Raw genomic sequence first — 16,041 nt, forward strand, 5'->3', positions numbered from 1 at the left:
ATGTTGGTTTCCACCAGCTGACAGATGCAGTCATTTCATTACAGTTTCCTTCCTTTTTTAGCTGCATCTTTGGAGGCGATAAAAGCTCAGTTGACCTTTGCGCTCTCTGAATGCATCAGGAGTGAGCACTGCAAAGCTAACCTGGTTTTTAGAGGTTTCTTTTCCAACTCTTGTAGTTCAAGTTATGTGGTTACTTCCATTCACTGCCTTTTCATGACCTTTCTGTACACAATTCCCAATGAGCTGAATGGTGATAGATTTAGAATTTTTTCCCCCCACAAATTGAAGAAAAAGGCAGGGGACCACCAATTAAGTCCAAGATGGAGAGTAAAACAACAAACCCTGGCAGTTGTGGCTTGAGCTGATTTGCAGGACTGCAGGGGGAATTTTCAATGGCTTTCTCCTCCTAGATGGCTCATTAAAATTTCCCAATCAGGGAAAGGTGCCTGAGCTATGTCTGCTCCACACTGATGAATCACCAAACCCCTTGAGAAGGATGCCTTACAGTCTTTTTGCCTTCTATTGATGCATTCTTTAGTTTTGGTCCTCAAAAGGGCAGATTTCACTATGCTGTTGAATGTTTTCATTTTTTACCGAGAGTGGCACAATTTGACCTATATCCAAATACAAAGCCTTGAAGTTGGCTCACCATTTTGCCTTATTTTTCCCCACTTACCTCTCCCTCCATTTGACAAGGTAAGGAGCAGAGCCTCTTCAAAACCGTCTGCTAACTGTGTGAACTATTTTCTAGCCTTGAATACCTGAACTGAGATATTTTAATGCTATTATTTAAATGTGTAGTGGCAAAGGTAATATACTATTAAGGCTACTTTAAAGTGACGTTGTGACCAACTCTTCATGTGGAGAAGCCCAGGCTGGCAAAATGCAGGCAGTACAAGAAAACATAGTACTGAAATAGTTGTAACTGTAATGTGTTTTCACAAGTGCTTGAGACCATTTCTGCTGCTTGTTCCTCTCCACCCTCCCACTATATCAACGCTCATAAATTCTTTCTTTACTTTCCTAAAAATAAAGCAAGAGCCAAGGTAAAAAATTTGAAATTTCAGTTTTACATTTTTTCAGTCATTTATATTCTCCATTCTCTGTAGGTATTTTAACCCACTTCAGTAAGTAAAAACGGAGGAGGAATTGGTTTTATCTAACCCTTCCTTTGCAAAATAATCACAGGTACCTTGACTTTCTGTCATGGGTTATTTATCCTTATCCTTATCTAAGCTGTAAAATAAAACCACAGCCACATTAAAATATTGCCACCACCATTCAGAACAGAATAATGTAGTCTGCCAAGAAGGTGGATCAGTGCAGGTGATCTGAGCTCCTGGTATTTTCCTCCAAAGACTCTTTTCAGGACCATGTATTGTTTTTGCATGAGGTGGAGCTGGTATTACTCCGTCATCTCCACTGGGATTGCTCCAGCTGTAGCATCCATGTGTAACTGAAGTTGAACTCAAGCCAAGACCTTTAAAAATCCTTATGTAGGCAGTGCTAGACCAGGGATTCCTATTAGAAATTATTCCATAGCCCTGAAGAGACATAGACTTTTCAGGTAGGTATTTTGTTCACTTGACTTTCTAGAGTTTATAATCTAAAAATTTATTTCTATACCTTGGCCACTGAATTAACTTGCTGCCTTCCACACATTATCTCTCATGTACAGCCTCGGTCACAGATATGTCCGCAGAAATACAGACAGGTTCCCAGTGATCTGTAGGCTTGGCATGTGCTATCCAGACAAAAACCTGGAAGGGGAGCCTTTGTTCCCAGCAGAACAGCAGCCCTGCCCTGCCTTTCCTGAGCACCCTTGTTCCCCCAGCCCATGTCCTGCAGAGCTGCAAGTCCCAGCGTGTGAGCAGTCACTCCACATGCTGCAGTGGGGACATGGTGTTCACACGGCTCCAGCATGTTGTCCCCACGAGTGGTCCACAGGAAATGCCACTGGGGGACAGTACAGGAGGGCACCCATGCAGCCCTCAGGGAAGGGACTTGTTTTTCATGCTTCCACCTTTACCATGCTGCTGTTGCAAGCAGACTGCTCATATGGATGATGCCTGCGACTGCAACAGCCCCGTTTGCTTCTGATCACATGGCAAGGACAGCTTTTGGTAAATGCTGGGGTATCACTGAGCTCTTGCCTTGCCTGCTGCAAGCCCCGGTTCTCGGGGCACACATAGCAGTGCCTGGTATTTACCGTTATGTGCCATTCTCTTGCGCACAGAGCTCCACAGCACTGGATGCTAGAGAAGGGCGCTGTCAGGGGACAGATATTTTCGGTACTGCTGCCTGGTCTGTGTAGGTGTTAAGGGGCCTCGTGCTTCTCCAGGCGAAGCTGCAGCCACTCAGTGCCTGTTGCCTTGCAGAGGAGTAAGGGCTCTGGCTCAGAGGAGGCACCCAGGCAACTGATAACATAAATATATCTTCCGCTTGCTTTGTTTCTGTACATTTTAAGACCATCTCTCTCGCAAGGCCTCCCCTCCGCCCCTCTTTTTTTCTGCCTGCACAGCTGAAACAAAACCAGCGGTGGAGCCACCTTCTCTTGCTGGAGCCTGGCTGGCAGCAGCCTGCCCTGACCTGAGACACCAGCCATTGTTAAGGGTATAACACATTTACATATTTTGCAATAAAACATCAGTTATTTGCATTACTGTGTCAAGTTTTATTTGATTCTTTCACCTAAAAATGACTCATTTTCCTTTCTTGTATTTTAAAAACCAACTACTCTAAGCTTGTTTGAGAATAATCAAAAATTGCCCATTTAGCTAGAAGTCATTTTCTTTTCAAAAGGCAAATGTTATTTAATCTTTCAGCTGTTCATTGTGCCATCATAAATACTTTCTTTTCAGCACAGTTGTGGGGACTGAAATGAGCCCACTAATTGCCTCCCATTTCGACTGACATGTGGTGGTTTAGTGGAAAGAGAACACAGCGGGGAGAAGGAAATAGGAGGCTGAGAAAATGAGAGCTAATTATTTTCACTGCCTCATGTCAGGCTCTGTGTCAGCCTTGTTTTTACAAACTGGAAGGTTTAGCACTAAATAAAACAAACTGGCGTCATGTTTTTATATACTGGCAGTGTCATGGAAGCAGCTGCACATCTCAAAGACAATATAATGCCTGCATTCGCATGGACACCATCTGACAGCCACTGTGAGCCACTGCTAATGAGGATATCACAGTGGTGCCAAGTGAAAGGTGCTGAATTATGTATGATTCTTCATCAGTGCAGCAATAGTCCTGTACATCATTATGAGACATTGTTTTGCTGAAGAGATTAAAACATTCTTAGTTCCAGACCCTGCAACCTATACATGCTACAAGAGGTTATTAATGGAATTTTTAGGGAGAGTTTCTTGTGGATTTCTTTTTGGTTAAAAATATCTCATGGGACAAAGCTGTGGTGGGTCATGACACTATACATATAAAGAAGAGAAGCAAATTAACTGTAATTGTGTTATCTTCCTTTAAATCCAGTATAATAAAATATAGTGTAGCAGGGTGATACATAATGATAAATAACCCAAGTGCTGTCACTAGATGTTCAACTCTAATGCCTTTAAAACAGCAGGTTTCAGCAGCTGAGATAGATAATAGCTAAGAATGTAAGGGAGCTTCTGGGGACCTAAATCATCAACATGCTACTACTTTCAGTATCAGCATGGCCAACATTTTTTTCTTATTTGTTTCATCTTGCGCTACATCTTACTTTTCTTCTAATATCCAGTTATCTGCTACAATGCCATTTCCATTTTTATTTAAATCTTCAAAAAACCAAAAAAGTTTATTGCAACCACTGATTTTAAAACGAAGCCTTGATTTGGGCCCCCTTGAAAAATGAAGTGCCTCCCTAGAAAAGGTTTTAAGCTGTTGTTGCAGGATATGTGTTTGCTGTTTAGAGCCTGTGCCTGATCTTTTTCATTTCCCTTTCAGGTTTTTTTTGCAGACATAAACGCATATGGGGTTAAAGGAGTATTGTCACCACAGTAAGCTGGAGACTTAATTTTTAAAGTGTTCTTACTTTCTGTTTCAAAGCTGAGAAGAAGCAGCTCAAATACATGTGTGATTTGCTCTTCTTTTCTACAATAATTTTCAGAGGTTGTTGATTTATTGGCTTTGTCAAAGTGTTATTTGGTAATGTTTTTACACAAAGTTTTGCAGGTTGTGCCTTTCAGTTCTGAAACTAGATAATATTTTAAAACAAAAAGCTGAAATTTTTTATTTAGATCAAAATCAAGCAGGTAGATATTGGGAGGTATTTTAATGCTTGAATGACAAGACATGCAGGGAAGTCTCTTTGAAGGACTTGTGTAAGCATATCTATCAACCAGACACTTTGAACAAGCCATTTCCAAATAATTTTCCCACATATGCCTGGCACTAAATGTAGTTTTTATCTAAGAAGTCATATGGCTAAAATTCATCAAAGAATTGAAATTCATATGCTTGGTTTTTCTAGCCAAATTTTTACTTAAATGGATGAGCATCTCCTATTATAAGAATTCAATTGTTAAACAGGGAAATATGTCCCTTTCTTTCTGCAGCATACAAATCTTGCATTATTTACTGTGTGGTTGAACAAAATTGTTACTAGGTTTGTAAGACAAGTAACCACCTACTTAGATACTTGCTAAGTGCCTTGATTCTAAAGTCACCTGCTTGCTACCTTTTATATTTCCCTCCTTCCCTCCTTCCCTCCTTCCCTCCTTCCCTCCTTCCCTCCTTCCCTCCTTCCCTCCTTCCCTCCTTCCCTCCTTCCCTCCTTCCCTCCTTCCCTCCTTCCCTCCTTCCCTCCTTCCCTCCCTCCCTCCCTCCCTCCCTCCCTCCCTCCCTCCCTCCCTCCCTCCCTCCCTCCCTCCCTCCCTCCCTCCCTCCCTCCCTCCCTCCCTCCCTCCCTCCCTCCCTCCCTCCCTCCCTCCCTCCCTCCCTCCCTCCCTCCCTCCGTGCTTCTTCTCTCTTTCCCCTATCCAGTAATAATTTTCTAATAACACAAAATGAAAACCTTTCCAAATAAAATGAGACATGTATTTTTGAGGGACCAGAGCGGGTAGCCTAGTATGGTATCTTGCCCTCTTGGTGTCTGCAGGGTGTGGCTAGAGAGGGTTCCAAACAGAACCAAAAGTTTGGGGGCTGGATTTGAGGGGCAGGAGAGTGTGTGTTTCTCTGAAGGTGCAGTTCAGAGCTGGAGAAGGCTGTGTTTGTGGAGGCCTCAGGCATCCACCCCTGCATGGGGCAGTTTGATCCATGACCACATGGAAAGGGATCCTGCCTGTGCAGTGGATCTGGCAAGGGGCAGTGGCAGTGCCCACCCCCTGCCAGCCCCTGGATGAACACAGCTTTTCTTCAAAGGTGGTTGGTTGATTTCTTTTGTTTATTAAAATGAGATCATATTTGTCAGATCTAGTCTGCAGGGAAATGTGAGTGAACAGCATAAAATCCTGAGTCAGGGGGGCATGGGAGCCCTGGCACAAGGTGCAGTGTTAGCTCTCAAGTGCTTGGCACTGAGATGGCAGGAGATGTACTGAACTAACTGGAGGATAGTACTTCATGTCAATTTTTTTTTCTTTTCTTGGCTCAGGTGTTTTTGTAAAATTTACAAATGTTATCAAGCGTCTTGCATCTCAGTTTTGATTTGCAGTAGCATAAATCTAAAAAAGTCTGGCAGCAAGAATGTTGGGCAGGGAGAGGAGCACAGTTCGAGAGATGAGGAGTCAGAGACAATTTGCTTTGCTGTTCCCTTTCAAAGCACATGCCCTCCTCAGCTGATGGCAGGGCCAGTGCACAGTGCTGAACCTGCCTGGGACAGGACAGGCATTACCCTGTGTCAGCTCACAAATGCGAAAAACAGGACAGAAAAGAGACATGCAAAGAGATGCAGTCTGTGATTAGGAAATGGAGGCACAGGGTGACTTCAGTACCTGATCAGTCTGCACAAGAAGCCAATAGCAGAACTGGAAACTGAATTTGGTGCTTCTGAGTCTTGGTTGGTGCCCTGACCACTGAACTGTAGTTCCCATCACTCAAACTTGCACCAGAGCAGTGCAAAAACCAACCCACATGCCCTCTCTGCTTGTAAAACATGGAAGCTTTCTGAGGGGACAGATGGACACAAAGGGCCAAAAACATAATTTCTTGTTGCAGTTCAGAAATTATTATATTTCAGTTTTCTTTTAATTTGGAATTGCCAATTCAATGAGTGATGGATAGCTTTGAGCCATCTGAGGGCTGAGTTCCTACGTTACGCTTATGGGAGATGCACATGCAAACACCACAGATAGTCACAGATAATCACCTGTGTGAATGGATACTTTTTAGGCTGCTGTACATTTGGCTGTGCAAATAACTGCTTATACAAGCCTGTGGCCCTTAATGTCCATCTGTGTCCCCACTGAAAGTTTTTGCATTTTCTGAGCAAAACCAAGGTGGAGACTGCCTCCTGCAAGCACTGAGCCCACACCTGCCTTACAGGTGGCATGTGGCAGACACGGATCCCCAAACCCTGGGCTCCTGTCTTTGTGAAGGGAAGATTCCCTCCTTCCTGTATGGAGGTGGAGACACTCTGCTTCACTGGCAGAGTGGTCCTTCAGGGGACTGATTTTTGGAGGAGCTCAGTGCGCTGCACAGTATCTCATCCCCAAAGCGCTCGCCAGGCAGACCAGCAAATGTTGGCTGATTTGCACCATGCACAGGCAGTCTCTGGTCCCCACTGGGAGCCTCCCTGGCCACAGGCACGAGCCCCAGCTCCAACACTCAGTCCATGTGGGATGTCCTGCAGGATGCTGCCAGCTGTCACTTTCTGCACGCTCATGCCTGTGCAAAGTGTGGAATGTTGGCCCCCTGTTCAGCTCAGGGGATTATTTAAGGATACCTTTTATTGCTGTGGTTTATTAGACTCTCTGTGATTATGTTTTTAGCTGAGCTTCTTTATAATTAATAATGCAATTGGAGGCAGGCAGAAGTTGAGGATGCTCAGTGCCTTACTGGGCTCTCAGTACCTGAAATAACTGAGCTGTAATAAAAGGCCCATCCTTTTGCTCATAATTTGAGTGATTGTCTTGAAGGTGTTGCACAGACTTTGGTCTTTTATTCCTGGGTTCACTGGGATGATGTCCTTGTGGCTGGCTGCCAGCACTCACTGTGACCCCAAGTGATGGCTCCCACCACTGCCCTATCCCTCCACTGCCCCTGGGGTGTGCAGAGCTCCCAGGCCACATGCTCCACAGGCTGCCTGTCCAGGTGAGGCCATTCAGGGACACCACACCTCGGAAGACATCCAGACCTGTCAAGGTGGCAGCTGCCTCGCAGGGTGAGCTGAGACAAGAGGGAACAGGAAGACTGAGGGCCTTCCATTATCAACACTGTGCAAACATGCATATCCTAAAATATGTATATGTCCCTCAGCTTTCTCGCTGGGTTATTTTTTTCCCTTCATACACTGAGGATTAGATGTCGGGTTGTTTCGGCTTTCAGTTTTATTTCATTTTGGGTTTTGTTGTTGGGGGTTTTTTTCCTATTTGTATTCTAACAATCCAGCATTCTTTTTTTTTATTATTCATAGGATTGTAAATGGAAAATGTACATGGAGATGGACGGGGATGAAATTGCAATAACCTACATAAAAGATGTGACATTCAACACTAACCTACCTGATGTAGAGATTTTAAAGATGACAAAGGTATTTACAGCCTTAAAGCTTTCACGAATTCACAGATCTCAAACAAAGACATTAAAATACCACAGCAGTCGACTTTTGTGCTTGCAGAAGCTCAATCTCTTGACAGCTTTTAAATAAAATGCACATTTTAAATAGAATTGTATCATAATAGGAGTTAGGTATTTTGGTTCTCCTTTAAGCTGACAATAATGTTAACAATAGAAAAATAAGAGAAGAAACTAATATATATTTTCTTGTTTTAATTCCATGTTATACCCTTTGAATTTATTACCCCCTTTAATGAAAATAATGTTCATAAAATTGCTTTATTTTTCAAGAGAAGAAACCAATTTAAATGTTCCAGAAACTTAGTGTGATTTTTCTGGGAGGTTTTGTTGGGTTTTTTCTCTCTTTCCTTTTTCTTTTTCTTCTTCTTTTTTTAAAGTTTTTTTTATGGTTTTAGAACTTTTACCTGAGTTCTAAAACTCACTCTTTCATGCACCAGTGGATTGCAAAGACTGAAACCCATGGCAGACAGTACAGCACTGAACATCTGTAATTCATCGTTACTGAGCATTTTACCCCGTGTCAGAACCTACCTGTAAATATTTACCAGTAAGCATTTAGACTGCTTTTCCCTAAGGAACAGAAGTTCTGTTGATTCAGAGGGCATTTTGTTAGCTATTATTTTAATTGTTTGTTTTTATTAATATGCTCCTTTTGATAATATCTAACAAACTTCTAACTGAAAAAATATACAGCTTGATTGCCAATTAGAATGCTGCTCTAATGTGCACTGGTAAAAACACCCAAACTCTTGAGTGCTTTTAACTATGAATTTTTGGGGCAAAATTGGGTGGGAAACTTTTAGTAATTTTTTCTAAAGGAGAAAATGAAAAGCAGATTGTCAACAGTCAGAATTTTAAGGAAAATGTGATACAGGTGTATTTGCCAAAAAAGATTCTAATGTTTAATTCATGATACTACTATTTTTATAGTTAGTGATTTCTAGAACAACACTTGTGATTTTTAAATTTTTATTATTATTATTATTATTATTATGACTTTTGTTATTACTGTCATTAGTTTTCTTTCTAATTTTAATCTTGGACATTTCAATTTTTAAAAAAGGCCTGAAGTTAAATAAACTAACAACTAGATACAATAACATTAACTTTTCACATAGTCCAACATTTTCATATTTGTCAAGGAATATCTCTGAGACTCTCTAGATTTTTTATCTTGCTTTCCTCTGTAAATGTAGCACAAGCAAAAGTGTACATGCACAAAATTGAAAAAGGTTTGTGCCCCCCCAAAAAACATTCCATGTTGTCTCATCTGCTGTGTGTTATATATGGAAATATCTTCTCCGTTTCCTTTTGTAAACCAAGAAGTAAATATTTCAAAAATATGTTGCTTTGTCTCATAAAATTTTAAGAAAAGTATTGATGTTAACAATATAGGAATGAATGAAAAGAGGCAAATGTTGCAAATCCCTTTTGGGTGACTTAGAAACAAGTTGGGAGATGAAGAGCACCTTACAAAACTCACACTGTTTTTTCCAGCCACCATTTGTAATGGAGAAATGGATTGTGGGCATAGAAGAGCACCAGTCTGTAGAATGTGTTGTTACGTATGAGGTAAGCTGTGAGAAACAAATAAAATAGTTAATCCAAGACAAAACCTACACAGGAGGTGTGGAAGTAACATCCTCTGGCTTTGTTATATTCTATAATCAAGTTCTCAGCAGCCTGTAATTAGTTGTAAAATATAAACTTCAGAGCAAAAGCTGAATGAAGTTTACAGAGACAATGGCCTCAGACTGCTGCCTGGGATGCTTCTTCTTCTCAAGTATGAAAGCTCCTTTTGCTTGGAGTGCAATGGTCAGTGCTGTTTGCATTATTTAAAGAGGCTGGTTTTTATCTTTTCAATGATGTGCTAATTAGGAGAGCAGAGAAGCAACGGGAGAAGAAAGAAAATGAGAAATCGAGAATAAGATAAAATAAAACCCAGAATACAATTTGATGTGATAGAAATTTCCTTTGTAAAAAGAGTTTGCAGTTACTTACAATACTGATTTTATAAAGACTAACTCTGTCTATCAGAAGAAGGTTAATAAATGAGATTCCAGCTCTGTCCTGAACAAGCAGACAGTGATGGAGGAATCCTGGACCTTGCTTGCTTGTCTCAGAAGTCAACAAGTAGTTTTCTTTCAGGCTGAAGTTTTCACAGGAGTCATAGGTTCTTAACAGCAAACTGAAGGGTACTCCAGGAAAATTTTGTTGGGGGTTGGTCCCCCTGCAAAAAAACCTGCTTAGCCCTACCTTTTTTAGCAGAGAGCAGTGCACATTTGATGCTCATTAATAGAACTAGTAAAATGTATTTTTGTGATTGTAGAGGAAGGCCTTCAGATCTTTCCTCCACAGGGTACAAGAACTGAAGCAGTTATTCACTACCACATTTTTAGCATAATCACAAGTATCAGCCAAAATTATATAGAGTCTAAAAATATTTGAGAACTAGCTAAGTGGTTTTGCAAAACAGGCTCTATATTGAAACAACTGCTGCAGGCACTAGTGGAAGTTCCCCCATAGGGGAGCTTAGTGTGTTGTGTGTTGTTTCATCCTCACGCTTGTATCCTTCCTGAGCAGAGTGATGTTAGAGCTCCCAAAAGCACGAGGCACATCCAAGCTATCTGCTGGAGCAAGGTGAAAGCACAGGACGAGGTTGAGGCAGTACAGCTCTTGATACAGACCTCACTCCCCAATTCAGAGGGGAATTCACGGAGCAGATCTGACTCAGGTAAGTCAACACATTGAACTTTATTGCTGATGTGGGCAGGGTGTATATGGGGAGAACAGCAAAAAGTCAATGCATGTCCACCACCCCACCCAGCTTGGTGTCAGCTGTGGGTGTGCTGAGGGTGCACTCAATCGCTCTGTATGTCAGTGATTAAGAGAATAAATAACACTGGTCCCCATATGGACCCCTGAGGGACACCACTTGTCACTGATATACACCAGGACTCTGAGCTGTTGACCTCTGGATGCAACCATTCAATCAATTCCTGGTCCACCTAACAGTCCACCCATCAAATCCATCTCTGTCCAACTTAGAGAGAAGGATGTTGGGGGGGGATCGTGTTAAAGGCTTTACAGAAATCCAGATAAGTTATATCTGTAGCTCTTCCCTTGTCCATTAATCAGGAAGCATTTTGCTCCCCCAGTCTTCATCCTGCTGTCCATTGACTTGATAGGTGTGGGAGGAGAGGCTGACATTGAGGATTGAGGCAAACTCCTCTCCTCATCCGTTGTTACCAGTTTTCCAGCGCTGTTTATCAGGGGGTAACCTTCTTTGAGCTTCTTATTTTGTTAACATAGCTGAAACACTTCTTGTTATTCTTCGCACCCCTTGCCAGGTTCAGTTTCAGCTTTGTTTTTCCCTTCCTCACTACATCCCTATACAACCAAACTTTATGTCTATACTCTTCCCAGACTACCTGTCCTTATTTCCACTTCCCATGTGTTTGCTTCTTGCCCTTACTTTGACCAGCAGTTCCCTACTCAGACACACCAGTCTCTTACCCTCTTTGCCCAATTTCTTGGAGAGCTCTTGCACTCTATGGAAGACTTCTTTAAAATCTGTCAGCTCTATTCCACTTCCTTAGGTCATTAGGGGATAGGTCAAATTCCCCAGGGGATCCTATTGACAGTGTCCTTGAGGAGCTGGAAGTCTGTTTTCCTAAAATTCATGAGCCTAACTTTACCTGACCCATGTCCCTCAGGGCTGCAAACCCTATCAATGCATGATCATTGCAGCCCAGGCTGCCTCCAGTCTTGATGTCCCTGATTAACTTGCTTACCTTGGTGGCTGCCAGATCCATTTTTTCCCCCTGGCAGAGCTGCCTGTTACCTGTCTCTGAAGGGTAAGGGGGATGCCCTGTATGCTCCTATAGGAAGCAGGCTGGAAGCAGTCCATAGTGACAAGCTCAAACTCAACTGGAGTGCTTCGGCCAGTTCTTCCCTCCCACCCCTAGCCACCCAACACACAGCTTTGCACAGATGTTGTGCTTGGATAAAGGGCACCTCCTGTTAGAGATGCGTGGACACTCTTGCTCCGGACAGTGCTCTTGCAGGGGGACACACATACTGAGGCTGTAGCCTCAGAAGCTGCTTGTGGGGTGATAAAAACTCCCCTGTGGATGATGCACTGTTTTGACAAGTACAATACTGCCAGCCTGGCAGACAAATGCTCTTGACATCCTGCTCCTCTCTGAGGAATTGTGAAGATCTTCCCACTGCATTCTTTTTCCACAGCTCAGCTTACCCATTTGAGCCAGCCCTGGCTCATTATTGTCTGACTTTTGGAATGGTGTTTGTTATGGTTTCTGGGGCTTGATTTGTTCAGTGAGATACGTTTAATAATGCAGTGGGCTCTACAATGCAGTTTTCATTTCCTAATAAATTTATGCTGCTGACAGATTCACACTCGTCTCAGCTGACTCTAGCACAGTTCTGCCTTTAAGGTCCGCTCTTGTTTTTGTAAAGTTGGTTGTTAGCCAAGCTGTTTTTCTCATTGAGTTCACAGTAGGGCTGCAGAAATGCTTGAGTTGGGACACCTAAGGGGCAATACAGGAGCTGGAACAAGATAGTGAGCAGAGGAGGAATTTCTCAGTTTTGTACACTACTGGCAACTGTAGAAGAATGGCCCTGTGAATTGAGAGGTGCTGGGTTTGGACTACAGACACATCTAACACGGGTGTGCTTATTCCTAAGTAATTGTGATTCATTTGCAACACAATTATATTTTGTAATGCAAATGAAACCTAGAGCATGTCCTAAAAGATACAGCTTTAGTCCAGATCAGTTTGCAGATAGAGATTACCCTGGTTTTGGGGTGGAGCCCTGCAGCCATACCGAGTGTGGTGTGAATCTTCACAGCTTGGCTCAGCTGCTGTAAGCCAAAATGGTTGCTTTTTTTTCAGTGAGTGGTGGGAGAGCTTGTCTGTCCCCTTGGCACACTGGAGGAGTTACATGGAAGCACTAATGTTTTGTCAGCAGCCAGTTGAATAGGAACAGTTCAAAGGAGGTGGGTTACCAGCCAGCACGAAAGCTGTGCCTCAGCTCTAGCAAACCTTCTGGCCTGTCTTCTTTACCAGACCACCTATCCCAGGTTTAAAAGACCACCAAATCCAAGCACAAAGGTAAGGGTAATACCTGTCTAATAGGCTAAAGTAACCAGCAGTGAAGCTACTACTGCTGTGGGCTACCACACAGAGCACAAAACTCAGCATACGGAGCTGGTGGCTCAGAGACCACGTGAGGGAGAAGCCCTCCCCCAGCCCATGAGAGGCAGCCCCACAGCACACACTGGGAGATCCTTGCTGGGCAGCTGGATCCTGGGCTGGCAACTGCTGTTGGCTATAAGGAACAAGGACTGAACAGTCTGAAGTCTTGTTCAGGGAGATCAGCACTGGTCCCATAGCGCATGTGATGGCCACCTGAGTGTTGATAACAAACGAAGACCCAAATTTGAGTTCTGAGCCTGCTGTTTCCAGGCTTATGAGGTCTGTGATTTACATCCCCAGCCTAGGTCAGAGGGCACGGGGCACAGGCAATAGTGTCTAGCAAGTACATTTTGGCATGCATGTTTCTTTTGAAACTATGACTTTCAAGGAGGTTAAGAAGCAGAGAAGGCAATTCCCATCTGTCTTTCTGTGAAAGAAGATTCACCTCCAAGTGCAGGTAGAGCTATCTGCTGTGTCAGTGTCACACACACTATGAGTTTCCTTTTGACATACTTGACAATAAGTTAAAGTGATTTAAATCTCTTTGGATTCAAAGAAAGTCTGGGAAAAAGAGGAGTGGAAGAGATGATCCATTACGTTTTAACAGGAGCAATCCTAATGAGGACAGAGCTGCTATCCAGCTCCTACAAAACTCCCCATGGTCAATGAAGTGTTCCAGTGAGAGGCAGCAAGGGTTATGCTTTCCTGTCAGAATGATATTAGCAATCTTTAAGGACAAATCATTCAAATCTCTCTAGAACAAAATTATTTTAGTTGCTCCCCATGGGTCTTTGGCCAGAGCTGTGGCCTCAGATAAGAAGAATTCGTATTCTCTGCTCTACCCACAAAGTAGCAAACCAGGCAGCCTTTGCAGTTCAAATGAAAAATTTACAGCTATTGTATTTGCTAAAGGCTTTCATGGAAACCACAGGACTGACTTTCAAAACCACTTCAGTGTGATCTCTGAAAGCTACAACTTTTGTTACAACCCCAGGGCTGTGACAGTAGGTGTAGAGGGAACTGTAATACCCTGAGTTGCTCACAGTTAAGCCCTGTCTGAGCCAGCCTGCCTGAAGCCTAATGCCTCACTGGCTTTTCCACATACAGAGTCAGTTTTCTCCATGGAGCTGGATGCAAAGTGGATTGAATTCTGAATCTGTAGTAGTAACAACAACTGAAGTAGCTCTGGTTTTTATGGTGTGTAGAAGTTTGGAAATAAATTGGAGTCAGAGCAGGTGAATGTGGCTGCTGCAGCTGGGATTTGCACTGGCTCTGTGCTCTCTGTGCAGGGCTGCGAACAGCACAACTGTGCCAGATGGGAGAGGTGCAGCTGGAAGGCAATGTTGTAGCAGTTCTGGTACCTTGGGGTGACCTTTGTGCCACCTCCAGAGATCTTCAGGCTCTTCTGTAATGAAAGCTGTGGAGAAATCTGCTGAGGTTGCCCAGAGCATCACAGGGCATGTTTAAAACCAGGTTGGGTTCAAAAGGCGAGGAGGTACTTGGAAGTGGGAGCCCACCTGAACAGCCAAGTGGATGGCTCAGTAACTGTCTTCTAGTCTAAGCTCCGTAATCTGCAGTGGCATCAGAAATATTTGTATCACTTGCTATTTTAAAAGCCCGACACTATGTTCAACCATAAAATTGAATATACTCAAATCTAGGAGTATTTTCTGCAAGGCTGGGAGGGGAAGGGTGGTTTGAGGTTCTTCTGAGATAAACCCTGGTACCTAACCTCACACCTTTGGTAAACCTGAGAGAGGTTTTTCTTTGATTCACAGAAAGCTGACTCTATTCCCATTTCTTTGCCAGGCACTGACAGTCAGTGGATGCAGACCCTGCGCATGCACCAGATAGCAAAAGCCATTTCTCTCCAGCACGGCCACCCCCACAGCCCGACCACAGTCACCCACTACCTGCCCTACCTTCACAGCCAGGACTCCTACGCCGCTGCCGTCAGGAGGACACGCGCTCCCGTCAGTCACCAGCTCACATCCATCAGCCACTCGAGGAATTCCTCTCCCCTGTCACACAGTTTGATGAGAAACCTTTCGAATCTGCACTTAAACTCAAAATGTAGCAGTGCCTCCAGCACAGCCTCTGACACCCCTTCAGAGAGGGACAGGTCTGCTGGCAAAGGCAGGAACGCCTCACACAGCGCTACCTCCCGCAGCTCCTCGGACGGCCGGCGCAGCGGGACCAGCTCCCCGGTGCCCTCTCGGCACTCGGGAAGACCCAGCAGGACTTCTTTGCCAGCCACCCCCCCGGCTTCCCAGCACCGCAGGTACCCCCGTGCCCCTCCGCAGCCCAAGGCCATCCCTGGCATGCCCCCACAGGGGGACAGCGAGCCCAGGAGGGACGAAGGGGAGAGCAGAGCCAGCGAGGGCGGGTGGATAAAGGTGCAGCACACAAGGAAACCCCACAGGCAGGCCGCCGGCAAGCCGGGAAAGGAGAGAGCCAGGGGGAGCTGGCGGGGCCGGAGGATGTTCTGAGAGGAATTTGGCCCTTTATTAACTGAACATTCAACCTAGAGAAAATATGCCTGCTCCTATTTAATTTGCTGCACCAACATCGGTACGCACCTGGCTGGAGCCTGCCAGCGGACAGGGAGAGCTGCCACCTCTCCTCCTCTCACCGTCAGCACCAAGGGATTTGGTTTGGTTTTCTCCCCTCTGTTTGGCTGCTCATGTTCTCAGCTGACTGGATATCTACTCATTTGCTTAATATTTCAAAAATAAAATCAGTAAGGCACAGCCAGGTGCCACAATGAAAGACTCTGTTTCATCCTTAGGAGAGTTGTGCTGTTACCTCTCTCCTCACCTCACTTTGCCTCTAGATGATGAGTCCAACTCTGAGCAGGGTCTTCTCACCCCTTGTCTAGTCTGCTTCTGCCAGGGCTATGGGAAGTGGTAGTATTTTTATCAGATCAGCATAGACTGAAAAAAAAGGGACACAAGGACATTTTTCTTCAGGTCCACTTTAGTAACTTCACTTCTCCACTTTCAGCTTGCCATCCCTTCTCAGGAATTTCTTACTTTGTTCCTTATTAAAAGCCCCAACATTAGCTACTCAACACCACTGAGCACACTCT

At 44.0% G+C, this 16,041-nt stretch overlaps 1 protein-coding gene across 2 annotated transcripts in view; it reads left to right on the top strand.

Annotated features, from left to right (window-relative positions):
• Window positions 1-15,819, top strand: part of MAP3K20 (mitogen-activated protein kinase kinase kinase 20) — a 90,055-nt gene extending 74,236 nt beyond the window's left edge. The window contains exons 17-20 of one of the 2 annotated variants that reach the window (XM_058839235.1): window positions 7,571-7,687; window positions 9,232-9,306; window positions 10,318-10,468; window positions 14,763-15,806. In XM_058839235.1, the coding sequence (XP_058695218.1) occupies window positions 7,571-7,687; window positions 9,232-9,306; window positions 10,318-10,468; window positions 14,763-15,442 (1,023 nt within the window). In that variant the 3' untranslated portion in view covers window positions 15,443-15,806. Of the gene's footprint in view, window positions 1-7,570; window positions 7,688-9,231; window positions 9,307-10,317; window positions 10,469-14,762 lie in introns of both variants that reach the window. The other variant, XM_058839237.1, reaches the window with a different exon arrangement.
• The last annotated feature ends 222 nt before the right edge of the window (window positions 15,820-16,041 follow it).

Source organism: Poecile atricapillus, chromosome 5, assembly GCF_030490865.1.
Source record: "Poecile atricapillus isolate bPoeAtr1 chromosome 5, bPoeAtr1.hap1, whole genome shotgun sequence".
In the NCBI taxonomy this organism is placed as follows: domain Eukaryota; kingdom Metazoa; phylum Chordata; class Aves; order Passeriformes; family Paridae; genus Poecile; species Poecile atricapillus.